The following is a 27,417-nucleotide window of genomic DNA, read 5'->3' on the forward strand; positions in this document are numbered from 1 at the left end:
GTGAAGGAGCAGATTTCCAGATGTTTGTATCTGTATCTTGAGGCTGTTTATTGTACTGACTGGAAACGTTTTATTTTGAGGGGCAAAACAGTTGACGAGGCTTTGGAAACCTTGTATTGCAGCTAACTTCTTTTGAGAAGGGATATAAGCGAGATACAGGGGTTATTTAAAACGCAGAGCCAAGCAAACACACTGGGTGAAGAACAGCATGCAGAGGAAATGTTGGGTTTTAAAAAAAAAACAATTGGGCACGTAACGCGTTTGCTCTTGGTGTACGTAAAACAACACCAGAATTGGAGGACTGGACTCTATGAAAATGAATATGTGTGCCTGGTCCCTGTCAGCACTGCCAGATTATTATTATTATTATTATTATTATTATTATTATTATTATTATTGCAACGCCACGCCAGGTTTTAGATGTAACCAGTCAAAAAGTAGCCAAATTGTGTTTTTTAAACAAGCGTCTCTCTCTCTCTCTCTATATATATATATATATATATTACAAAAGCACGTAAGTGATCCATTAAAATAAAAACAGGTAAGTAATGTTATAAACGATGTATTTGTTTAAAGACGGGCTTTGCTTGTTTTTTCTCACAATTTACAGTACAAGCACTGCTGTTTATTATTTGATTAGATCAAATGAGGTTTATCCACGACTTAATTTGTTTATTTATTTATTTTATTTAGAAGGTAGTGTAAAATTAAATTATCCTGAACTGTCGACGTACAGTCTGTAAAACCTAAAATAAAATAACAAATTATAATTTTATTTGTACTGATGGAGTTCTTAATTTGTTACAAATTAAAAAAAAAAAAAAAAAACACTATTTCTCCCTATTTTACAATTAAATAAGAACCCCGGTCATTATTTAAAGATGACTGCAGTCCTCCAGGCCCACAGATGGAGATGCAAGACTACAAGGCAGCTGCCGCTCAGTGCTGTTCGTTTATCTTCTTGTTTTTGATGGCCCTTGTCAGTCTGTCCCGGTACTATTGCCGCTCCATGATGGCGCTGGTGGGATCCCTCCATAAAGAGCTAGCAGAGACAGTCTCCGTTTGTCGGGTCCTTGTGGTAGGAGCTGGAGGAATCGGTTGTGAGCTTCTCAAAAACCTCGTCCTTACCGGATTCTCCAACATCGAAGTGGTGAGTTGGGAGATAGCTGCTACTGACCGCTTTGGACAGCGGGACTCTCACTGACTGTATGAAACAAAAAAAGAGGGAAAAGGAATTCAGTCAGGCCAACACTGCGAGAATGAAAGCAATTTAATTGAATGAAAACTTTCGTTAGGCAGTTAGAAAACCCTTATGCTACTTGCTGTGATTGCCGGTTATTTATAGTATTAATATATGCGAGGATGAATCGTAACTCATACTTTCAAAATGTTTTGATCAAATTAATTGTATGTATGTGTGTATATATATATAAACAAATCATTAATTAAATAGTACGGACATTTAAATTGTTATTTAAAACTGTCTTCTCCCTGCTGTACAGGCTATTGTTTCAATTTTAAAAGCAGACCTACCCGACAGCTTTTGCATTGCTGGTACAAACACTCGATAGTGTTTGACATTAACACGTCACTAATAATAATTGAAAAAAATGCTCAATCGGTAGCATGCAACAAAATTCCGAAAAAAAAAAAAACCTTTGTAGTTTGGAAATGTAATATGCTGCTGATAAGTAAGTAAATCTCGAAGACAGTCCGGATTGTTTACATTCATTAAATGTTTTAACTCAGCAGCAGGCACAAGACCCAGTGAAACAACATTCAGGGGGTTTCCATGCGATTTTAATTTTTATTTTTTTTATCTCGAGACATTTACACGAGAAAAATGTCTCGTGTAAAATGTTTTTTTGGGTTTCCATTCGCTCAATTTATTTTACTCGAGTAAACCAGGCTTTGCTGTCATGTAAATGAATGGGAAAGGGGGGGGGGGGAATATATGTGAATTAGCTATGCCTAAAGTACTACTGCTGTTTTTGAAGATTACTGGTGAACTTTTGTGAAAATGTGGTTTCCATGCGCAGAGAACTGGTATATGAGTGAATCTAAGCTGCTTTAATAAAGCAAAATACCTCGTGCCTGGCTGGTTAATAATGTGTTTTACTACTCTTGCCGAAATTGCCTTTCAAATGTCATTAGTAGGAAGTACTGTTTCAACTAATGTATCGTACGACTCATTTATTAAAAATAAACTCGGAGATATAAAATGAAACTGACCAACAGGTATTGCAGATCACCATAGCTGAAAACCAGCAGAGACGTTATAATATATGCCTTTCATTCAGGCGATACAGCATATAGGGGATCGGGTGATGCTGTGTATACTACCCAGGGTTAGGAGCCCTACCTGTCTAGACGGCTGACAGCTGCTGAGAAAGCATTCAACACCACGCTTTGGCAAATATGGGTAGTGGACACTTGAAAAGGAGGTGGCGGATACTGGTAAAATGGACTGAAGTGCAGCATTAGTTCGTTCCCAAAACTGGCACTGCCTGCTGTGAGACAGACTGGAAAGGTTACCAGTGTTGCCAAGTCTCAATGAGAAAAAAAAAAAAAGCGACACTGCCTTTCAAAACAAGCCCAAAACAAGCAAACCCATGTTATAGTATAGGTGTTTCTGTAAGTTCCAGCCAGCGACTCAGATACAAATCCAGTTCTCCTTATTATAAGCTGACTGTGAAGGTTACCTCAGCTGCCAGTTTCAGTTGGTGGTCAGGAGCGATCTGAGGAGTCTCGTTGTCCGAGATTCTCATGTTGTTGCACTGTTTTGGGCGATCGAGTTGGCTCATGCCACCAACTTGGCTCATAGTAACTCCTAGTTGACCAACTATATTTACTAACATGGAGGGCAGACATGCATTGTCTTTAGGATCAAAAAAGGACGGGAATTAATTCAGTTAGGCATTTAAGCAGCAAGGGTATTCTCAAACAGCTGCATTAATATTATAACACTGGCATAACACGGTTCATGTTAAGTGGCTTTATACAGAACTGTAAACCCACAAGCGGTATACAACATGATAGACCAGACTGCAAGATAAATAAATAAATAAATAAAAACGCCCGCATTATTATTAAGGTGAACTACACCACTACTAACCATAAAATCGCCCATCAGCCACTGCTTTCTGCCATCTTGAAATCCACAGTGACAACTGACCTGCTTCCTTGCAATATTTATAGTTAAGAATAAACACGCTCATTAACATTTCCACGTGAAATGCGGGTTGCCATGCAAAACTGGGCTTGGAGTTCCCGTGTGTTTCATCATTTACACGAGTAAATGAGATTTACCCTGTTCCTCTTTGGTCATTTTTTTTGGCCACAAACCTGATTTACCCAAGTAATTCTCCCAAAGGTGCACACGCATCGCCATTTCACTTGTAAGTTAACATGCATGGAAACCCCATGATTGACACTACAGCACCTAGAGTGAGCAAAATAGGGAAGCTGCGACTTGAAGCACTAGTTAAGCTTTCCCTAGTACTGCAGCTCCGTGTACGGCTATGGCCAAAACTTTTGCATCATCTAGAATTTTAGGACTGAGAAAAAAAAAAAAACTATATGAACATAATTTGGATATTTTATTTAACATTATGTAATCAAAACCATATTGCAAAAGTCTACCGGAAGCCAAAATAGTAGTACAATATTTTAGTTATCAGTTTTCTGTTAAGTTTATGGAAAACTGCAAAGCGATATGTAATTTAATATGCTATGGTAACATTATTCAGCAGTTCATTCATTTGGCAAAATTAATTAATTCTATAGGGTGATGCAAAACTTTTGTCCACAGCTGTAGCTAAGAGAGAAAATGTGGGGCACACACCACATATTTGGATGGACCATGACCTACAGTCACTGAATGCAGAATAACATTCTACTAAGAATGTGTATTATATACGTTCAACCAATTGATCTTGGACTGATGGATTGGATACCAAGTTTTAACACACCTGGATGATAATTACCCGGTTTTGCTGCGTGTAGGTCTCGCACTCAATGACAAAGCGTCTAAACGTTTAAACTACAACAGGGTGTATTAAAACAGATTAAGAACATTAGTATCAGGTTTTCGTTTTTATGTAATATGTAGCCACCAAACACTTATGAACATACATTCCATATGATAATCTGGCCCTTGGCAAATGTAATTGGACAATAGCTGTGGAAGATCTGGTACTTGTGTGCTGTAACAGAAATGTGGGCAAATCATGAATTACATTTCAGGTTTTATTTTTTTTTTTAATGTCAGATACATTTTTGATTTTCCGTAATTCTTTCCAGATTGATCTTGACATCATCGATGTCAGTAACCTTAACCGTCAGTTTCTGTTCCAGAAGAAACATGTTGGAAAGTCAAAAGCACAGGTGAGAGAGAACTCCTATTGGTGCATGCTTATGTGTTTAAGTGCTTGACCAACAAAGATTGAAAACAATTTTCACAAAGCATTTACCCAAACCATATTTTTTTTTTTGTAAAAAGTAAAAACAATTGTTTGTTTGACCTGCTAGCGCATGCAGAACTCTTAAATGAACCCCTGAAGTTATTTATTTGGTGCATCATCATTGGTGTAATTGAACACTTCTAATTTATATCTTGCACTCAGAATGTCATTGACAGGGCATTCTAAATGTTTAAACCATATGCTACGTATGTGAATAGGGCCAATAGCATATTGAAAATCATGTTGATTGTATGTTTTTTTTGTTTGTTTTTTTTCAGGTTGCTAAGGAAAGCGTTTTACAGTTTTGTCCCAAAGCCAACATTACAGCCTACCACGATAGCATTATGAAGTAAGTTGTAATTAATATCAATATTTGTTTCCTGCTAAAGTACTGGGGATTTATCTAAAGGGTTTTTCATTTTCATGTTCCACAAGTACCCCATACCATTGTCTCAATGGGCTCAGCTTGCAGTCTGGAGCTGGACATAGACTCTTGAGCAATCACTGAAGCTACACACTCTTTAAAGACTGTAGCTCTTTGTTTATGTGCAGTAGAAAACAATGCATGTTTAAAACACATGTTCTGGATTAAACAAAAACCTGGACCGTTGAGGTTACTTCAAAACCATTGATCTAATAAGTGATCAATAAAGCAATTGGTTTCCCTGTTTACTGAACATAAGAGCTTGCCAGTAGTTTGAGGGTGCAGCAGTCTAAGGGGCACCTTTAATTTTGAACCTATTGAATTGGGGAGTTGAACTCTTTTGTAGGGCTGGGGCGATGCATCGAATCGTGAGAATAACCACTGATAGATAAAATAACCCTTGATGGTTGGGGGGGAAAAAAACAAACAAAAGTAACTTAACCTTAAAGCTTAATTATTGTGTACGAGATAAAAGAACTCTTCAGAATATTTTAATTGGTACTGTATTGAGTTTTTTATTGGAAATAGGGTACCCACTGCAATTGTAATGCATGGAATTCTGAGAACTGCATATTATTCATATTGAGGTAAACATTTGTATTCATTAATAACATTTGGGGAAGGGGGTTTGGGGGGCGGGGCAAATCAGGAAATGTAAAGCTACCGGAAAAACTTTAAACTTTTAATTAATGTAGTGCCTGCTCTGCAGCCATGCAACGGTATATTTTTCAAAGGCTTGTTTGCATGTCAACGTTTTTAACATGAAAGATCATGATCATGTTTAATTAACGTTTAAAAAAAAAAAAAAAACAAACAAAAAAAACCTGTCGAATGCTGAGCATAAAGTAATATTTAAATTTTTTTTATTAACCTTTTGTGAGGAACAGAGTTATGTAGTGTGACCGACGGATCATTTGAAATGTGTAAAAAAGTTAAACTGGAGCTAGACAGGAGAAACGTTTAATTTTTGTAAATTGCAGTACTAAAAATGTCTGTCTTAATTTGCGTTATCAAAAAAACAATGCATCGATGGTAAAAAAAAAAAAAAAAAAAAAAAAACACATTATTCCCAGCCCTACTCTTTTGACTCCTGCACCCTGGCATTACTGATAAGCTCTGGTGTCGATTTGCGTTTTGACAACTAGGCAATTAATTCCTTGGGTTTTATTGGTTGATATAAGTTATGGTAAACTAGTGTGTGCTTCTGTAGTTCAAATTATTGAGCGATAATTGAACCAAGCCAGCTGCACCAGTAGTTGCTCATTCCAGATCTCCAGAGTTAAAAGGACAGTCTTCCAGCCATCTCTGTTAGTTGGCTGAGATTGTATGGGACTAATGATGTCGCAGTAAACCAGAACCATTTTTCTATACCATGATTACCGAGTTCACACGGTTTAAAGGGATACAAACATGTGTTTTTATTTACTGTGTGTCCATCGGTGAGCCACTGTGTTCATTAGAACTAACTAATGAACAGACGTCTCAAGTTCTGAAAACTGCCATGCATGAGATTATCCGAGTAGGCTATTAAATAAGGGATGTCATATTTAATATAGACCACCTTACTAAACAATGATCGCTACCAAACGTGATTGTCAGTAAATGAAACAAATACTCAAAAAAATCAGCAAGAACAAAGCACTAACTTTTCACTGCCTTCCTATATACCAAACCAAATTAGTAACAGTAGCAATTATCTATCTGCAGTAAGCACACACCAATGCAGATAATCAAAAAGTCTGCATTTATTACTAAATAACTAAGTCTAAGATGCTACAGGCAATTGTATTTTTTATTTTAAACTGTATTGTAAAGATATTGCCGTCACCTCGAGTTGATAGTGTTGTAGGTATTTTGGTTTTATGTATTAAAAAATGAATACAACTTTTTTCCCATTTGAAAAAATAAGTCTACTAGGTGTTGCTTAACTTATACTCATCTTAGCATTAGTTCTTTCCTTTATGTTCGTTACTGTTAACTGCAGTCCAAAAAAAAAAATTAAAAAAAATTGCAGGTGCTGTCTTAAGTTTTGCACTCTGCTGAGAGATCAGTGGGCGGGCACTGCATGTCTTAAAATGCACTCGATTGGATACTGCTAGGTAACACTGTTTCTTTTAACTCTGGTTTTTAACCTTTTTTTTTAAACTACCCCTTCTGTCGGGAGGTTTCAGCTAAAGTACCCTTTGCAATTTTCTCTCAGTGAATGGTACCACATTTGCAATAAAAAGCAGAATAATCTGCTAACATAGCTTTTTTTTCTCCTGTGTATTTAATATATAATTTTACACAACAGTCTGGGACTGACAAATTGCTGAGACAGACAACCAAACAGTAAGCTTCATTCTTAAAACTTGGATGCAAATTCTGTTGGGAAAAGTCATTATAAATAATACAAAGTAGTCTGCACTGTAAGTGATTATCATGTTACTGTTTACTTCCCAGCTCAGCATAATTGTGTGCTGTTTTAAATGTTTACAGTATCAAAAACATTAACCTCAAGATAAAACTAGAATTAATTGCTAACTAAAAATGATCCAAAGGGACTCTGTATAACTATGTTGCTTTGCACTTTCTGACTTGTGGTTCCCTTCTTTTTCTATTGCAAGAAATGTATCAAACACCCAACACACATTCAACCAGCCGCTATTGCTTTTAATAAAATGCAGTTGCGGTAATAAACATAAACTGTCCAACTATGATGACTATGGATGTTTACCAGAGCATTTGTACTTATAAAAAAAAAAAGCAGAAACACTGTGCTTCACTGGTACGACAAGTTGAAAACAGCAAAGATCATGAGCAGCACAGACCGCACCCCAAGCACAATCGCCAGACCCCTGCTTCACCTATATATCAGAGTGGAAATCCACGCAATTGAAATCGCGCATGCGTACAGGTGGAAAATGTGGACGTGGTAGAGTCTGTGTTTTTGTTTTGTTTTTTTCATTAGCCGTTCATTTTGAGCTGCTAAACAGATAAAATAAGTACACCGTGGTTTAGAGAATATATAATACCGTTAAATTCAAGATCATTATAAACTTTAATTTTTATTTGCGCATTTCGGAGTCGACTTGCGTACCCCCTATGACTCCTAAGGGTGCCCCGATTTGTAAACCCCTGTCTTAACTATAGGAATGCCTCGCAAACTGAAAGATGAAGAGGGTATTTAGTTGTAGTGGTCACATCCTTGCCCCCTGCCGTTCATATTTTGGTGTTTCTCCACAATAATTTGAAATAAAAAGCAGCATTATTTTGCTGAGCTGGAGTGAACTCTACTTCCAGTTCGGTAGTGCCTGATAGAATTGTAGTACGAGTATGTGTTTTGTTTTAAAACTTTACATTTTAGTTATTTTTCTTGTTAAAAAATGACGACTGTATTTCTTTTAAATAACCATTTAAAAACAGATTACAAAAAAATGATGGCTTGCCGCCGTGAAGATACAGGGTTCTCCCCAGGAAGTCTGTACAGCCAGTGGCAGAACGTTCGAGCCGGGAGCACTTTTAACAAAAAAATAAACTTGCCTTACCTTTAAATATAATACGACAAAATAATTTGAATAATGTGTTGTGTTTTGTTGACTGTATCTGGTTGCTTTTTTGTGTTGTACATTTTTCTTACTGTTTTATTATTACCGTGCTTATTGGGCATTCTACGATTTGACAAAAAAAAAGGTAACCTTTTCACTTCCTTTTTAGCATAATTATTGAGATATTACTTCTTTAAATTATTTTCCTTGAGTTTTCAGGGTGTTTTGTTAATGCTAGTCTGTTTTTGTTTTTCGCTGTTCTACTTTTTGGAATGCAACTGTTCATTTTAACTTTTTTTTTTTTTTTTTTTTTTTTTTTTTTAAATACAGTACTCCCACATGTTTGGTCACCGGCACAACTGCTGCATGAAACCGGAGTGTAATTTAATAATCCAGCACCTCTGCACTTAAGCATTTTGTATATCAGCTGACAAGTGTTCAGCTGATATCCTGTACAGCCTTTATACATGAACCCCCAATATGTCTCACAAGCACCTGGGTACATAAGGAATGCATTTTTTTTTTGTACATATGTATAGCTAGCATGTATTATATCACCTTACAGTACAATAGTACGACAAAAAAATGGACTGAATAATGACGCCCAAAAATATGAATATTTAATAAAGTAGCCAGCGCAAATAGTGTTAGGTGGTGGACTGCGCCGATCGCCAACTTGTTTTGACCCCCTGCATTCATTGACTATTTTTGCTTTGAAAATAATCTGATATTTTTTTAGCAGTCATTTTAACATTTTAGCTTCCTGAAGTTCCTAACACACAAACCTGCCCCTTCAACTCTCTGATTGGTTAAATGTTGTGTTAAGACATAACACACCTGTCATGTGGTTTGAATATTTTTATTTTTTTCACAGAAGCGCAATCAATTCTTATTGTTAAAGGTACAGTAGCATCTGCAAGACGGGCGGATTGGGTTTTTTCAGCCAGGCAACAACAGCCACTTCGCTAGGCGGCCCGCCTGGCTGAAAAGGCCATGGGAGAACCTGCAATATTTTTTGACTGTTACCATACCGTCAAAATTTGATACCATGACATCCCTATGTGGGATATGGGCTTCCCCTGGGATTTTTGTAAACATTTCTAAAGGTTTGGAGTGTTTCACGAACCTGATGGTATCTCAAACACAACTCTCAAACAAAGGACAGTTTTTACTCAAGCATTTCAGCACTTTGCATCAACGAAGCCGAATCAAATCCTCAGTCCGGAAAAGCATGCTGTCCCTGAGAGAGAGCCAACATGTTGTGAACTGTTGGACTATTATTGAATATAGTTGTTACGCAAATGATTTCCTGTGCTACAATTTTTTTTGTTGAACCTCATTTCATTTAGAGGCAAACAATAGGCACAATTTGTTTGTGTGCAGAAGAATATTTGTTGTGGTATACTGGACGTCGTTGAAAATACACCATTTTGCAGAATGCAGGGTCATGTTGGTCTGTTTGTGCATTTGTTGTAATCTGTACTTTTTTTTTTCTATAGCCCAGATTACAACGTGGAGTTTTTCAGGAAGTTTATGCTTGTCATGAATGCTTTGGATAACAGAGGTATAGTAAATTTACAAAATTGTCTGCTGGATCAAATTCAGTGATCTCACTAGATAAGCGCATATTTTACATTTTAGCCAGGGCCCTACTGTATATAACCTTTTGTACCCCAAGTTATTTCATCCTTGTTATAAGGGAAAACAAGTATTTAGAAAAAATTCCTGGTAAATTACAAATGGTTTAGGATAATAAACAATTCAAAGTGTTAAACCAATGTTTCGGCTAGAGGGGTGATTGCCGAATACAACAAATCACATCAATGTGCACTTGAATTAATCATATATTAGCCAGTTAGTGTGTGCTTCGGGGGGGGGGGGGGGGGGGGGTTAGTTATTTCTGCAGTTGTGCGTGTTTCGATAGTTATTTCTGCAGTTGTGCGTGTTTCGATCCCCCCCTGACCATTATGAAGGCGTATACAGGTTTTAAAACCAAGCCAACAAATCCAGAGTTCGGCACTGGCTGAAACGTTAGTCTGCTTGACTTGGTTGTTATAGAAAACATATAAAGAGGGTGCTGCCAGCTCTCCTAATTGCTTTTGTTAAATAGTGTGGTATCTGACTGACTCAACTTTTAAAGCAAGTGCAAAAAGAGATTTTTGGAGTGGAATATAGTTTTTGTCAAGCAAAATACAGCCTCTTTTATGTGTACTTATTAACGGTTGCTTCTCTTCCAGCCGCCCGTAACCATGTGAACAGGATGTGTCTGGCTGCTGACATCCCCCTCATAGAGAGCGGGACGGCTGGCTACCTGGGGCAAGTCGCTGTCATTAAGAAGGTAAACCCGGGAGGATCATTTTTACCCACATTCAACACCACTTCAGCCATGCTTGAAAGTTGAGAGGTTTTTATTGTAAAAGCACAATCTGCATGCAACCATTTCTTAAACCTCTGGAAATAATTGTCACTAAGGATTATTGGTGGGGTGAATCTGTGTAGTGTGGCGCTGTATGTCTCAATAGGAACCGTTCGTACACTGAAGAAATTGTGAATACAGAATGAGGGCAGATTTTATCCTCAAAAAAACCCTTTTATAATTGCCATCAAATAAATGAATACAGTGAAACCAAAATAACCGACAATCACCAAAGAACATTTGTGGCTGCTTATTTTAAGGTGCTTCTATCATTCTCTATTTGGGAGATAAAACATTATTTGTGGTTGGTAAGTATTGGACCACTTGGTGAATGGCAAAGGGATCTTAAATAAGCAGCCACAAAGGTGTAGTCCCCCTGGAGAGAGAGGTTAGTTCTGGTTCGACTGTATGAGAAGCAGCCTTCCCCAAAACAAGGTCATAGTTCTTTCTCTTGCCATACAGGGCGTAACGGAGTGTTACGAGTGCCAACCAAAACCAACACAGAAAACTTTCCCAGGCTGTACCATCCGCAACACCCCATCGGAGCCCATCCACTGCATCGTGTGGGCAAAGTATCTGTACAAGTAAGGAGCTCCACAGGCAATCTGGAGGGAATCAAGAGCAGAATTAAGTTGTTTGTGCCCAAAATGTTTTGTTAAACTTCTCGTACACAAAAGAGATTTTGGTCAGAAGTACGTGGGTTCTTATCTGTCTTTTATGTTGTGCTTGTAACTACAAGCTGAAAAGCATAGTTTGGTATGAGTCCACAGTGGCTTATCCAGTGAAAGCACTACTATGCAAAAATGAGTCATATGATCAGGATCTTGCTGGTTTAAATCCTGGAAGTGCCAAATTGCCTATGTGGTCTGTTGATGGCCCACTGCGATTGCTGCAGTTGGTCTTTGTGCTCCTGCGGGGTTAGATGTGTACAGTATCTTGTTGCAAAATCCTATGTTTTTGGTGGTTTGAGTTTCTGTTCTAGCACACAATGTACTATTTCTAATAATAACACAAGAATGGTAATTGCTTCAAGAAACGATTGCTATTCCTTTTGTTGAAGCAGTATGTTTGAATGTTGTGTGGGGGCTGGAATGAAAAGCCTACCATAGAATAGATTCATTGGCTAAAAATAGAAACGCTTAGTGTAGTTTTAAAACACTAGGGGAAATCTTTCTAAAAGCTTTTAACTATTATATCCAGCCTTTTGCATCATAAGGTAGAATGAATCCTGCTAAATAATGTTACCTTAACTGTAGTTAAACTGAAAGTAGTTGAAAAACTGACACATTTAAATGTGACATTTTGAAATCTAACATGAAATACTGTACTACTATTATGGCTTGTGGTTGACTTTTAGCGATATTGTTTTGTTAATGTGACAAAGTTGTGCTGTAACATGTATAAGGTTTATAGAAGTTTGATCAATCCACATTTAGTAGAACTGTTTGATAGATGTTTTATATAGAAACAAAAGAACTAATTTCAGGGCTTCTGCCCTGGTAATAGCACAGCAGGGTTAATCATACAGTCGGGGGCACAGGTTTGCATCCTGGCTGTGCAAAGTCGCTGGTCTTCGGTAGGGATTCCAGAGGGAGCGTTGTATTGGCTGTGGCTCTTCCATATGTTATGGCGGTATAACCAGTGGACACTGTATCGCTTCATCGGCCTACAGTGGACCCTACTTGCAGTGATGCCTGCAGGGTTGGCCTTTGTCCTTCAGAAGCTGCTTGCTCACTCTTCAGTTCCTGGGTGTAAAAGAGTAAGTTAGTTGTGGGATTAGAGGACTCCTTCTGAACATTCAGTTCTCCTGAGCTGTGTGGGGAATTGCTGCTGTGAGCGAATGTATTTGGACATCCTAAATTGGGCAGAAAATCAGGGGTAAAATTCTGTCAGGTTTGTTATTCGTTTTGGTTTTTTGTTTATTCTTCCAGCCAACTCTTTGGAGAGGAGGATGCTGATCAGGAAGTCTCTCCTGACACAGCAGACCCTGAAGCTGCCTGTAAGTTCCAAAAAAAAAAAAAAAAAAAAAAAAAAAAAAAAAACAAAACCAGAAATGCATCAGTAAAGTACTGTTTAACTGCAGATATTGAGCACTACATCACATGTTTACAATGTAAATCGCACAAAAATTGCTAAACATGCAACATATGATGTATACTTTTGTTGAAAAGGCCAAGAAAGACAATGAGAGTTTCACAAGGAAAGGTCCTGTAATTGAAAATGTATTATAAATGTCTTTTTGTAAAGCGCTTCGTAATGGTGTTCCACTATGAAAGGTGCTATGTAAAATAGATTGATTGATTTGATTGAGACAGATCTTCTATAGTGTTGACACCTAACCATTTCATCAGATAAATTTTATAACCCATTGCAGGGCAAATCCTTTACAGTACCTAATAGTTGTGTGTGTTTCGCAGGGGAGCCAGCAGAGACGGCAGCCAGAGCTGGAGCTTCTAATGAAGACGGGGACATCAAGAGAGTCTCCACAAAAACCTGGGCTAAATCTATTGGCTATGACCCAGTCAAGCTCTTCAACAAGGTACTGTACCAGCTGTCCATTCTGTCCTGCTCACTTTTATAATGGAATTCCTTGGTGTCTGCCCTTGACTAGATTAGCATTTTGTTGACCAGTATGTATTTCTGCCCCTAACAATGAAGAAGAAAATACCTGATAGAGCTTATATTTAGTTTCGGCATATATGGTGATAAGATTTTTAAATACATACTAATTACTATGGAGTTTTTTTTTTTTTTTTTTTTTGTTTGTTTTTTTTTTTAAAAAAAGCTTTTTAACGATGACATCAAGTACTTGCTAACTATGGACAAGCTGTGGAAGAAAAGGAAAGCTCCTGTCCCCTTGGACTGGAATGAAGTTCAAAAACTAGGTAAGCTTGTGTATTTGGTTACTAGCAAGTAGGGACGGGACGGTATGAAATTCACGGTATGATAACCTTAAAAAAAAAAAAAAATACCGTGGTAACCTTAATATCACAATATACAGTACATCATGCAAGTTATCAAATAAAGACTCAAAAGAAGAAAGACTAATGTAATTCACTTAAATTACCGTAATTCACAAAAATAAAACCAACAAAACACACTTCCTTTCATGGGATGATTTAAACATTTGGTATTTAGTATTTTACTATACCAAATAACGTGGTGCGTTTCTTTTTTAAAAAGACAATCGGAATAATAATAATAAAAAAAACCTGAAGTTGTACACTCTCAACGTTATACTACAGCAGTATTGAGATCTATTATTTGCTCAAAATGACGTGGTGCTGTAGTTTGTATTTTAACATATAAAATTCAATAAATAAATAAATAAATACTGGGTTTAGCTAATGGCAAATAGAATTGGGAAAACACAAACATGTACCACAGGCTATAAGAGCAGAGATGAGTCGTTTATTTTTTCAACCGGATAAATAAAATATGTATAGCAAAAAAAATATATATATATAATATATATATATTTTAATGCTAAAACGTGTTATTGGATTTACATTTACGACATTGCACAAGTAAGCTTCCAGTGATTATTACACGTGTGGCGTTTGTTTAAATAAATAAATAAATAAATAAATAAAAAATTCTTCACTTACCTAAGGAAATTGGAATACTGTTACAACTTGTTTAAAGAAAACTACATTGATAATAAGTAGGCTATCCTGCTGCAGTTGTGGGTCTGTTTTGTTTGAGACATTGGTCGTGTTCTTAGTGCAGATTTCCACAGTGCTGCACAGAATCTCAGATGCGCGGTAGACATAACTCAAGACCCACAGAAATCTGTGCAGATTCTGTATAGCCCAGCGCAGCTTTGAAATGTTACTACAGGAGACTGACTGCGGGTGTGAACCAAAGGGACGATGCAAAGATCACGAGTGACCTGCTAATCGTAATGCAAATAACCATTAAAACTACTGCTGCCATCTTGTTAGTGGAGGCGAACAACATTTTATCATTATACAGTGAAGCCATGAACAGCCTTGTCAACGCTATATTAAATAAATAAATCAATTAAAAAAAAAAAACATAATGTACTAAATAAGTGATGTATAATTTTACAACAAAGATGATGTTACTCTCTTACATTAAACTGACTTAATAATCCAGACAAATGTAAATATAGCACATTGAAAATGTGTGCTACGCTGAAGGTTTGGAGAAGGCGTTTCTCTAAAAGCTGCGTGTGACGTTAGAAAGACAGCAGCCAGCACCGCAAGCTCTAGGTAACAGAATGCAGCAATTGAAACGTGTATTCTGTGTCGTTGACAGTTTCCATCAAAACCATTATCAAAATACAGTATCACTTCACAAAAAGATCTTCCTCAGACACTTTAAGGCTGCAAGTACCATCGCTTTAGAAGACTGATTGTGTTTGCAGTTGAAAAAATGCGTTAACTGGTGTATAACCGAATTACGATAATTGCGGTTTAGAATGAAAGCAACGGTATTAATACAGTAATGTACCTAACCACGGTAAACCGAAAACCGGTATACTGACCCATCCCTACTAGCAAGACTGCCCCCTGCAACCTAAAGAAGAAACCTCCATTGTCGATGGCTAGTGAATTTAAACGCAGTGCTCTCTTATGTGAGTCTTCACGGTCTCTGTCAGGGACTTGGTGAAGGTGCATAAACAAGATGTACAGTTGTATGTTTCACTTTATAGCGTCATTAATGTGATGTTGGGTTAATTCCCTGTATAAATAAGTAAATTGCAAAAATATTAGATAAGGACATTAGCATTGTATTGAGATGATCTGAATCTGGGGATCTATGTTTTAGATTTACAGCCATGGCAGGGATCTTTGTTACTGACATTTCTTCTGATATTATTATATCTACAGAATACAGTTGGTGTGAGAGATTGGTTACGTCTTTTCTTTCTCAGAGGGGAGCAGTGCCCTCCAGGCAGAGTCCTCCACAGCAGGGTTGAAGGACCAGCAAGTGCTGGATATTAAAAGCTGCTCCCAGCTGTTTGCCAGGAGTGTGGAGACTCTAAGAGGCCAGCTGTATGAGAAGGGAGATGGAGCAGAGCTCATGTGGGACAAGGTGAGCGTGGAGTAGGGTTATTAGTTCTGAGTCATTTACTAAACATTTAACATAATGGGGACTTTTGTAATCAATTGACCATCATGATAAGCCCTTCCTATTTATGTATTTATTTATTTCTTTTGTATAACTGCTGCAACATGTATTTGTTTTAAGATTGTATGTGTACAGCATTTAACTGGAAGATACCGTGAAGAAATATTGAATATAACATTCTTACTTATGTAAAGATAACACCTACATTTGACAATGCTCACAGGATGACCCTCCAGCGATGGATTTTGTGACATCAGCGTCCAACCTGCGCATGCACATCTTCAGTATGAACATGAAGAGTCTCTTTGATGTCAAGTGTGAGTTCTGTGCTGTGCAGAACCAAGGAAGCAGTGCGGGGAAGCAGTGCGTTCTGCACATCACTCGCCCCATCTAATAGAATGTCATGCTGTTTTAGACGTTGATACTTTTAAAGTGCTAAGTTATCTTATGCATTTAACTGGTTTCCAAGCTTTTTGGAAGTATTTTCCATGCTTAACTTCAACTTATTTTCTTAACTGCTGGTTTAACCCTTTTCATTCCTGAATTATTTTTGTTGAGTTGAAGAAGGAACTCCTTTAAGTATACATGAGAACAGGACAATTTTTTTTTTTTATTTATTTTTACATATTTATACTTTCTCAGACTGGGACCCAGCAGTCCCACAAGGTTCCAATGGGTTTTCCAACGGCTTATGTTAACATACAGCTCAAAGATAAGGTGGCACCTTGAGGTCCTGGCAGGACTGAAAGGGTGAAAAGTGGTTATAGCTCACAAAATACTTCCATAAATCTTAACTGTTACATTTATATGATACATTATGTGTTGCAGGACCATTTTACCCCCCCCCCCCCCCCCATATAGTACAGCATTAAAAGCTGTAATTGCAGTTCATTATTTGGCAGTGTTTTCAGTACTAATGGATTAAACTTTGTTTATTTCTCTAGCCATGGCAGGGAATATTATACCAGCTATTGCTACCACTAATGCAGTAATAGCAGGCTTGATTGTTCTGGAGGGTCTGAAGATTTTATCAGGGAATATTGAACAGTGTAAAACAGTAAGTATCTCCAGCCACTCGAGGCTAATAACAGTTTAGCAGTTTAAATTTGTCAATGTACAAGTATGAAAATATAACAATGCATCCCTAAATTAATAAATGTGTTTTAATGCAAGTTTATACTGTAGCCTAAAAAACCTGATACATTTCATATAAAATAAATCTAAAATGAAAATACTTGGATATGTGTAATGTTTAACCTTAGTTTTTGTTTTTATTTGCCTAGATCTTTTTGAACAAGCAGCCAAACCCAAGGAAGAAGCTCTTGGTGCCGTGTGCGCTGGACCCTCCCAATGCCAACTGTTACGTGTGTGCCAGCCGGCCGGAGGTGATGGTCAAGCTGGATGTGCACAAAACACTAGTGCTGAGCTTGCAGGACAGGGTGAGCGGCTCTTAACCTTGAGCATTTAGGATTGTAAACTGTATGAACTACTAACCTTACTGGAGCTATTGGTACTACTTAGTAGCTCTACGAAGGATTGATGTAGTTAATGTTTTGAAATCCATTTGACTTTCCACTTAATATGTGGCTTTACAAATATCTAAAAAAAATGAAATCCCTTATCCAAATGGGATTAAATTCGCAAAGGACTTTCTCGCCCTCAAGTATTTGTGTAGGATGTAGGTCTTTGGTGATTTTTGCATTTGCTGTAGTTGTAATTGTGTAATTACAGCACTGACGGGCAATGTGTGTTGCTACAATACTCTCTAGTGCAGAAAAAACAAGCTTAATCATTTACTGGATGTTGCATTTCGAGGCCTGTTTTGCCAGTGTATGCCTGCCAGTGTGTTAGTGCTTTTTCTTTCACCGTAATTCTACTAATAAAGCAAGCAGTTCTATACCGGATTAAAATTCATTTCTTTTGTGTGAACCTGTTTGTTTACCAAAAATGACTTTCAGATTTTGAAAGAGAAATTTGGCATGGTGGCTCCAGACGTTCAGATTGAGGATGGTAAAGGGACTATTCTGATTTCTTCAGAAGAAGGAGAAACTCAGGGTAAAGCTGTGTTGTTTTTTTTGTGTTTTTCTTATGGCTGTAGAATTTGTTTTTTTTCCCCAATCAGGAAATATATTGAGGTTCTGATAGTAAGTATTTAGCAGGATTTATACCACCCAAATGAGAACATTTAAATGAGGAATATGTTTAACTGGATTGAACCCTTCATTTTATGATGTGTAGAGTTGTTAGGAATCAAGAAGATCTTGCCAGGGATTGCCCAAGGTTGTTCAACTTCATACCTTTTCGCAAGACTTTCACAAAACCTGAAACATGGTAGAAAGCTAGAGATAACGGAAGTTCCAGAACCCTTATTTAAAACCAGTTGTATAGCAAGTTTCTAAAGGGGTCATGTTTGCAGTAAATATTTAATTTTTTTATAATTTTAATCTCACCGACCGACAGCCGTAGTCCACTGACGTGATAATATATATATATATATATATATATATATATATATATATATATATATATATATATATATATATATATATATATATATAGCATAGGGCAGAAGTACTTTAACATGTGTAAAATGACAATCTGAACTTGTATAAATACATCACCAATGCATGTTAATACTAATGGCAGGGAGGCTTGCTTGGGTTGTAGTGGCTGTTGAGTCAGTCTAAATACTGCTGCCATTTAAATCATTAAAAGTAAGACTCTCACTGACGTTTTGTATACAGAAATACATAGGTTTTCATAACCTTGTTACTGTACAAGCATATTTCAACTATCTACACAGTGTTTAGATCCACTGGTTGTAGGTTTATCCAATTGCTAGAATATTATTGCGTTTTCAAATATTTTGTCTCTGTGACTGCAGATCCTGCCTGATGTAACTTTCATAGGCCACTAGATGGCACTCTTATGTGAATACATTTGTTACAACAAGCTTCACTGTTTTGTTTGTTTTCTTTTCCCAGGAAACAATTCCAAGTGTCTGTCTGAATTTGGAATCCGTCATGGAAGCCGGCTGCAGGCTGATGATTTCTTGCAAGATTATACTCTCTTGGTAAACGTCCTTCACTGGTAAGAGCAGGATTGGGTCCTTGTTTTTTTATTTATGGTGGTGCAGTCAAAATTGCCTTGTTACTAAATACTGTCTTGAACAGTGACTGTTCTGGTTTAAAAGCTTTGCCAGTTATTGATTTTATATCAGTGAATCATGCAAGTTAATAGATTTGAAATCCCTGCTATTTAACATGTGTTTTCCTAGTTGTCCTTTATATGTATTACATAATGTAACAAAATGCAAGTTTAGTATCGCCACTGAGTCAATGTCCTGTATTTGTTCTCACCAAGTCCTCTCCCAGGTCACCCTGAGTTTTATTAGTGAAATGACCAGGAGTTTGCAATCAGACCCATGTTAAATGATGTGGTCCTCCCTGATTACAGTAGCTGCATGAACTCCTTATGGTAAATCCTACAGTGCAATCAGTTCAGAGTAGCTGTTGCCTGATTCCTGGCACCTGATCCTTTTCAATAATATACAGTACCGAAACCAGACTAGTTCTGAAATGCAGGACCAAGTACAAGAATAGAGAGTTTCCAACCATGTTACTTTGTCCTGACCTTGCTATATTCTCTGTGAAAATGGTGTTGACTGTTTTTTTCCTCTTTGTTTCTCCAGCGAGGACCTGGAGAAGGATGTTGAGTTTGAGGTGGTTGGGGACACCCCTGATAAGCCTATAGAGAAGACCGCAGAGGAGCTTGCTAAGAGCATCGCCAATGGCAGCGATGATGGTGCACAGCCATCCACTTCAAAAGGTGATTGCAGGCTGTTTCATCTCACTGATGACTAGAACCTGGGCTATACTACTTGCTTAGTTTGCCTGTTTAAAACACGCAGAGAGAAACACAAAATCACTGATAAAGGTATTCACTGAAACGTTTGTCTGCTTGACAAAGTTCGTGTTGGGATAAACCTTAATCTGTAGATTGGGAGGCACTGTAAATGACGAGGGCTGTGGCTTCAACTGCTACGCATGGCTCATCTGTTACTCTGGGGTCTCTCTTTCCAGCTCAAGTTCAAGATGAAGTGTTGATTGTGGACTCTGATGAAGAACCGTCCTCTAGCAGTACCGACATCAACATGGAGGGCCCCAACCACAAGAGGAAGCTGCAGGAAGGGGACGAGAGCATGCGAACGAAAAAGATGCGCACAAACCCGTCTTCAGCGCAGCAAGAAGACGATGACATCATTGCACTGGACTAGACTGCCTTGCAGATTGCATTATGTCTGTAATTGAGCCATGTGTACAAATGTCAGAAGAAAGCTGTAAAATATTAACAAACACCCCTTCACTTTTCTAACTGCCTCACTACTGTTGTGTACCGTATAAGTGCAAATAGGCAAATGTGCGTATGTATTTGCTTATATGCAGAACTAGTAGGTTAAGAGACTATTAGAAACTCAAGTAGAAGGCTTTGTGTGGTCTTTTTTTTCACATTTATTTGAACAACCTGCCATTTTGTAGTATAGTTAACGTCAAAACATCTTTGCCCCCATGTTGAGCATTTTCACGCGGCATTATGTGAGGTTCTGTGAATTTCAGCTTCATTCTAGAACACCGGCACATTGACCAGAATATGAAAACAAAGCAGTAACTCGCATATTCACAAAAAAATATCCGCTGAACTGTCTGTTTGTACAATTATACAACATGTACATATTGTTGCTAAGTATATTTTAACAAACACGTTGCCCTTTCACTCAGTTAACATTTTATTTATTCATTTATTTTTTATCACAAAAATGCCCCAGCTTGTAAATGACCAATAGCAGATTTTTTTCACATGTTTTGAGACTAAGTAGACAGCAGTACAAGTAGAACAAAGCAGGCAACAAAAGCCAAAGGGTGTTTAGTAGTGTTTATATTTGTGTCAAAAAAAAGCTGTTTGCAGGTCTTGAAGTCACAGGGTGGGTGAATGGAATGGTTTACTCTTCAAAATGTGTGCTTTTACAGCTGGACAGTATTTGGTGCACAATTCTGTTTTTTTGAAGAAATGAGAAGTCTCTTGTTAATTGGAAAATCACCTATGAATAACTATGTTCTGTATTCCTTTGAATGTAAGACGCCCACAAATTTCCCAACCTTATTTTTTAGAAAAAAATAAAACAAATGCATTTATGAAGTTACAACCACAATTACGCATATGGAGGCAGTTTGCGGCTGTCACACATAGCATTACAGTTATGTGCTGCTTCTCATTTCCAGTTGTGATTTACCCATACCAGTTTTTCTCCTTTTCTTGGTAGTCAGTCACATTGCTGTTTGTGTACTCGGGTAGTAGAGTCATTTTTTTTTGTTGCCGATTTTTAAAAAGTGTCTTAAATTTGAAGGAATATGGTATATTGAGTGGAAAGTTTATTTTTGCCAATGTAACTGAAGTAGGCCCTGCCTAAAGAACTGATAATCATGGCTGTTTTAAAAAAAAAAAAAAAAAAATGCACACACACACATTTGGACCTAAAAACATTAGATCTGGGCCTCCTTTTCTTGTTTTTGTTATGTAATTATTTAATTCAGGATATGCAGGTATTTCAAAAGCAACTTTTTCTAACTAAATCTGCAGCGACTTCCTGGTACCTAATCACTTCCTGTGATGTAGGCAAATTCCACCCCAGTGGTCAAACTGACCCACATCACAGGAAGTGATTATGTACCAGGAAGCAGTTATTTTAACTATACAGGATTATATTTTTAGTGATGTGAAGGGCTGACAGCTGCCCTTGTGCACCATAGCTTAACATTTTTACACCTGCTATTTGGTGTAAGGAGGGAATTTTGATTAAAGTCTGTGATGTTTGAAACACGTGCTTTGTCAATTTGACTCCGTCAGCATCACCGTATACGTTTCTGGGAAAGACTTAAGTTTGTTTTTCAGTACAGGTATGCGGCCAGGTTACAATGATGCAAGCCTCATTTTTTTGTGTGTATTGCTACAGTCTGTTATTTATATTTGACATTTTTGTAAAACACAAAACTATACTGTACCTTTTGGACCAAATAAAGAACGACTGAATATTGGTTATACCTGCAGCTTTAATGAGAGGCGAAAGTATTGAAGTGAGAAATTGACTATTTTACTCTGGGTGCTGATTTGCTGTTTATTTAATTGGTTTTAACATCATATCCACAGAAGTTTCTTAAACCCATCACGAAACTTGTAGCTATGCTGTTCTTACTGTTGTTCTGCATTATGCACGTGTATTCTCATATGGAGTACCACATAGAAAAGGCTAAGTAAGCCATTTCAGCATGGCATGACATGAGCAAACATTGATCTTTTGAATGTGCAGTTTACCATGAAGGCAATAACAGAACCCAACACCTGTACAGGATGCAAATTACCATAGGGGGCGCCACCTACACAGCACATACTCCATTTGCTGGCAGACAGTCACCAGTCTGATCCTTGATCAGTGCTGCCTCTACTATTGGACTCCAATGCCCTATCGGTGTATATACATCAAACATTAGCACTGGTTCCCGTTTGCTTGTGTTGAAGGTATGATTACAGAGTTGTTTCTTATATATAAATTAGGGACAGGTACAATTCAAAGTCTTGGTATAAAATCACTTCCTGTGCTATTGGTCACAGGGCCTGACTGCAGCAAGACCATTGGCGTGAAACTGCTACAGGACAAGAAGTGTGTCTGCATATTCCAAACTGAAATAAAGAATATAAACAAACAAGGGAGGGGTAAAATTTCTAGTCCTAACAAAGGGTATGAAAATTCAATCTTGAACTATGAATGGTATATTTTTTATGTTCTTTAGGTGTCTTGCATTATACAAATACGAGACTGTATTTCTAGATCTTTGGTGTAAGGAGGGAAATACGAGACTGTATTTCTAGATCTTCAGAAAACAATTAACTGTTTACACGGGATACGTTTGACATTGACAGTGCCATAGCTATCATCTGTGCTATCATCTGTTTTACAGGCGTACTGCTACTGCAGCAAAGCCGTATTAATAATGATTGGCATATTATCTATGTATTATGGTAATGGTATTTAATGGACAATGCTAGCTGATAATTCTTAATATTGAATACGCAAGTAAGTCAGGTGCAATTAAATGATAATTATTGGTTGTCATGGAAACAATACTGTGACCTAAACGTAACAACCCAGGTGTTTTTTTTTTTTTTTTTTTTTAATTTTTTTTATTCAAAGCAATTGCACGGCACCTGAATAACAGTCTCAAATCTAATGTAAAAGATGTCAGACAACCTTCTGCCCTTTACTAAACTACCGTATCTCTTTTCAGCTGAGTCGAAATTAAGTGTTTATTGGTCCATTTAATTTAGGATTTCACATGTATATGTGGTTGTAATTTTATTAAAACGAGTGCACCGCCGTTTGGTAAATATACATTGCAGGGGCCGAGTTACATCTAATCTAACTAATGTGTGCTATTTACAGCACTGAATTATTACTGAAATTCATTCCAGCTATATTGCTGCTTTTCACCGCAATAGTTGGGGAGGGGGGTTCAGATATAGTTAGAATGCACTGTTATTTTAGTCCCTGCTATGAAACACATTACATCGTCTTTACACGTATCCATAATATGTAAGGCAGGCATTTTTATGTGTAAATGTTGAAATGTATAATATATTCAATATAGGATACAGTTATTTGTTTAATATGAACTAACCTGCTGTTCAATTAGTCAATTGTTTTAAGGATTTTTTTTTTCTTAATAACTTTGAAACTACAATGTATTTATTAGCTGTGTAACAATTATACTGTACTGTAGTTTATAACCACAAAGTGTCCACTATAGGAACATTTAAGCAATGTGGGGTTAATCATTTTAAGTGTGCTTAGACACTATTGTGTGCCTAAACTTTAATGAGCCCATCCGCAAAACATGCGTGTTCAAATGCTATGTAAAAGAATGAAAGAAACCAGAAGATGTTTTATGGACGTGTAGAGTTTCTGTGCTGTGCTCCTGCTCCGCTCCCCCCTCCCCTCTCCGAGCTCGTTGCTATCATTGTTTCGCTTCAACATTCCACAGAGAAGCAGCACAGCCTGTCTCCTTCCTCGCATTCCTTTCTCAGAAAAGAAGTCCCTTTCTTCTTTTTGTCAGCTCGTAAAAGCTACTGAGGCACAGTTGGGATAAGTGGCATGAGGCATTCCAACTATCCGTCAATGTTTTTTTACAATGTTTTTGGAAAGGGATACGCCGTTGCAGGTTAAAAAGCTCAAAACCTACAAGAGAAAATTCCTCCGCGCAGCGCGCCATTGACTGCATAGACCTTTCAACTTACTAAAGACTGCGATTGACAAACGTTTTCGTTTCTTGAAATCCTTTGCAAAAGTGGTTTGTGACTCTGATCTCCGGAGGACTTGGCCGCGCAACGAGTTTAGACGTGGGGGTGGCGAAGTTACATCGTTGAAACAAGGACTACCACTGATAAAAAAGACGGATCCCTACACATATCACTGTATTGTAAACTGGATTTGTGATCTTAAACTGTAGTTTTCGGACTTGTTCTCCGCAATCAAAACCATGGAGAAGTATGAGGAGGATATCGGATTGAAAGCGAGTAAGTTCATAGAGAACCTTTCTTTGTACAAAGCTTGCAAAGATGGACTTTACAGCGGGAGAAGGGACGTGAGGATTAACCACGATTTGGATTTTTCGGGACAGATGATTACAAACCACAAAAGTAAAGCAGTGAATGGCAACGCACAGCAGCACCACACTGGCGAACAGGCTGGGAGTAAAGTTTACAACGCGGCCACTTTGCGCCCAGTCAATGGCAACAGGGGTGCTCCCTCGGATATTTGCAACCCACAAAGAGAGGCAGCTTACTGTGAAGATGGCCACTGCACCAAATCTGAAGTTGCCTTGCCGTGCTACAGCGGGATTTCCGAGAGGAACCGAAGGTATTCTTTAGAGGCACAGAGTCATAGGTACAGCACGGGGGGTGCATGTGATGGAGCGGTCGTGAACAAGCAAGGACCCTTCTCTGTCTACCCTAGCTCGGGCACCAGGATCAACAATGTGTGCGTCAGTGCCAGTCAAGACGGCAGGTACAATACCACCAGCCCCAGGTCTAGCCTGACTTCTTCCATGTCTTCCCAGGAGCAAAGCAAACACACGAGCCCCAGATCGAGCATCAGTAGCCCCAGGTCGAGCTTGGTGGTACCCGGGCAGGACAAATACACAAGCCCCCGATCCAGCCTAGTGCAGTACGACGGGAGCAGTGTGCTGAGCCCCCGGTCTAGTTATGCAAGCACAGCCAGTGATACCAGCAAGCATTCCAGTCCCCGGGCCAGCTTGAATAGCTACGATTGCGGGAGCAAGCCCAGCAGTAACCGCACCAGTGGCATCAGTATGGGGTATGACCAACGGCACCTCAGCCCTAGATCAAGCACTGCAAGTCAGTACTCGTGCACCCCGAGTCCGAGGTCCAGTTACTCGGATTCGCGCTATGTGTTATCTGGGAACGCCGAGCATGAGGGCACAATCGTGCATGGCATGCCGGTGGTCAGCCCCCGTGCAAGCATCTGCAGCCAGGAAGGCAGCAGCAGACCCGGGGTAGCCAGCAACTGCAACCCGTGTGTGGTTAGCCCACGGTCCAGCATCTCTAGCCACAGCTCTAGAAGTTCCCGGAGTTCGAGGGGCTCCATGAGCGCCTACCCAGACCTTCAGCAGCCCTCGCCCAGGTCCTCCATCCTGGGTCCTGGTTTGCAGGAGGAATCGGTTGTGAGCGATTTCGGAGATGGCAGGATCTATCCCCAATCGTCCCCAGCAAGACACGAGCAGCCGCAATCTCAGGTAGGATTAAACACAGACGCCACTGGTGTTCCAGCACCTTTTAACTACTGCAGCCCCGCAAGAGCCTCGGCCCCGGCGCAAAAGTTTAAGCTGCCTTACCAAGTGACCCCTTCCCGTGAAAGTGGCCCAAGCCAGGCAGAAAGAAGACTAGAAGCCCTGACGTTGGAACTGGAGAAGGAGTTGGAGATGCACATGAAAAAAGAATATTTTGGTAAGTAATTACAATCTCTACTGGAACAAATTTAATTATATATATATATATATATATATATATATATATATATATATTATAATATATATACCGCTATATATATAGTTGTATTTTTGATGGATGGCGAGGGTCATTGCATGGATGGCGAGGGGTCATTGCTACAACATCGCGTTTAGTTTTCCTATCAAATAGGATAGGCCTATTTTCTCACGAGAGGACCACATGTTTTATACATTAGATTCCAAGAACTGCTCGAGTAACGGATACATAACATTGATCCGATTTATCAATTTAACGCGAGACAGTCATTTACATGCTGTGTGATCAAATCCTGCACACACACACACACACACACACACACACACACACACACATATGTATATTCAACTGTGTTGTTGAACCAGTGGTCTCCTTACTGCTGTAGTAGCTTATGGCACAGTTAACATGGTCTTCACACCATTAAGTATTATTAGCAGACGCCCTTATCCAGGGCCACTTACAGTTATTACAAAATACCACAATACAAAGTGTCACCTTACAAAATATCACATTACAGGTAATCAATTTAACATTTACAGCTTGAAACAGGCAAATAGGAGTACCTCCTCTGCCACATAAACGTCGGTCGAAAAATACCTCCTTATTCTGTGTGAAGACTTTAATACATTGCTTTTGTATAAAATAAGTAAAGTGACCATATGGCTCAGTGTTCAGCGGGACAGTTCACAAGCCAGTGTATTCTGGTAAACGTAGTCCTGCTTCTCGTAAAGGCAAGAATGGTGCCTGACACAGGTAAAACGAACCGGAATGCATTGGGTTGTGAGTTGAAAAGCCTGAACTGGCCCAAACTGTCCCGCTGAACACAGAGCCATATGGTCACCTTAAAAATAACCCAATAAGTGGTCCTCAAATTGGGGTCCGCAAAGATTGCGCAGGGGGCTCCAGGAATTGTAAACATGTGTTTTGTAAAACAGCACTTATTTCTAATGCACAGAAACATGTTATGTTGTGGCGAGACATGCCTTGAGAAACTTTGTAAAAATTATTTTTAAAAAGGGTTCTCCCAGACAGAAGAGGCTGCAGACCTCTTTTATGTATTCATTGTTATCATAAAAATAAAACCAAGGAATGGGAATCAGACGGGACACCCGCTGTAAGTTTTGCCTTGTAGAAACTCCCTAAACAGCTGTGCAGTCCTCTTGTTGTGTTTATTGATAGTAGATTCCTATACACTTGCCTGCACTCCTGGCCTCAGCTACCTCACCTTGTAATTATGGTCTAAGCAGTAGAGGATCTACGGGCCCACACTTTTTCGCTCTGTGTTAATCCTGTTGGCGTTTTTGTTTCTTAAGGTTTTCAGAATAACAGTGAAAGTGGCACACAATGATTGCTGCGCTATGCAGGCTTGCATAAGGT

General features: G+C 38.5%; 2 protein-coding genes across 2 annotated transcripts in view; both read left to right on the forward strand.

Moving 5' to 3' along the window:
- Positions 1-690: 690 nt before the first annotated feature.
- Positions 691-22,014, forward strand: LOC121325752 (SUMO-activating enzyme subunit 2-like). Its single transcript, XM_041268683.1, has 17 exons — positions 691-1,150; positions 4,303-4,386; positions 4,742-4,812; positions 9,914-9,978; positions 10,652-10,752; positions 11,293-11,414; positions 12,762-12,829; positions 13,248-13,369; positions 13,616-13,715; positions 15,731-15,891; positions 16,151-16,244; positions 16,872-16,984; positions 17,211-17,366; positions 17,886-17,982; positions 18,912-19,017; positions 19,619-19,755; positions 20,010-22,014. Exons 1-17 carry the CDS (start codon positions 908-910, stop codon positions 20,201-20,203), a joined length of 2,034 nt encoding a protein of 677 aa, XP_041124617.1. The 5' UTR covers positions 691-907; the 3' UTR covers positions 20,204-22,014.
- A 2,020-nt stretch (positions 22,015-24,034) lies between these two features.
- Positions 24,035-27,417, forward strand: part of LOC121325858 (Wilms tumor protein 1-interacting protein homolog) — a 32,306-nt gene continuing 28,923 nt past the window's right edge. The window contains exon 1 of the mRNA XM_041268947.1: positions 24,035-26,001. Coding sequence (XP_041124881.1) covers positions 24,516-26,001 — 1,486 coding nt within the window. The 5' untranslated portion in view covers positions 24,035-24,515. The remainder of the gene's footprint in view (positions 26,002-27,417) is intronic.

The sequence above is a fragment of the Polyodon spathula genome, chromosome 13, assembly GCF_017654505.1.
Source record: "Polyodon spathula isolate WHYD16114869_AA chromosome 13, ASM1765450v1, whole genome shotgun sequence".
NCBI lineage: Eukaryota > Metazoa > Chordata > Actinopteri > Acipenseriformes > Polyodontidae > Polyodon > Polyodon spathula.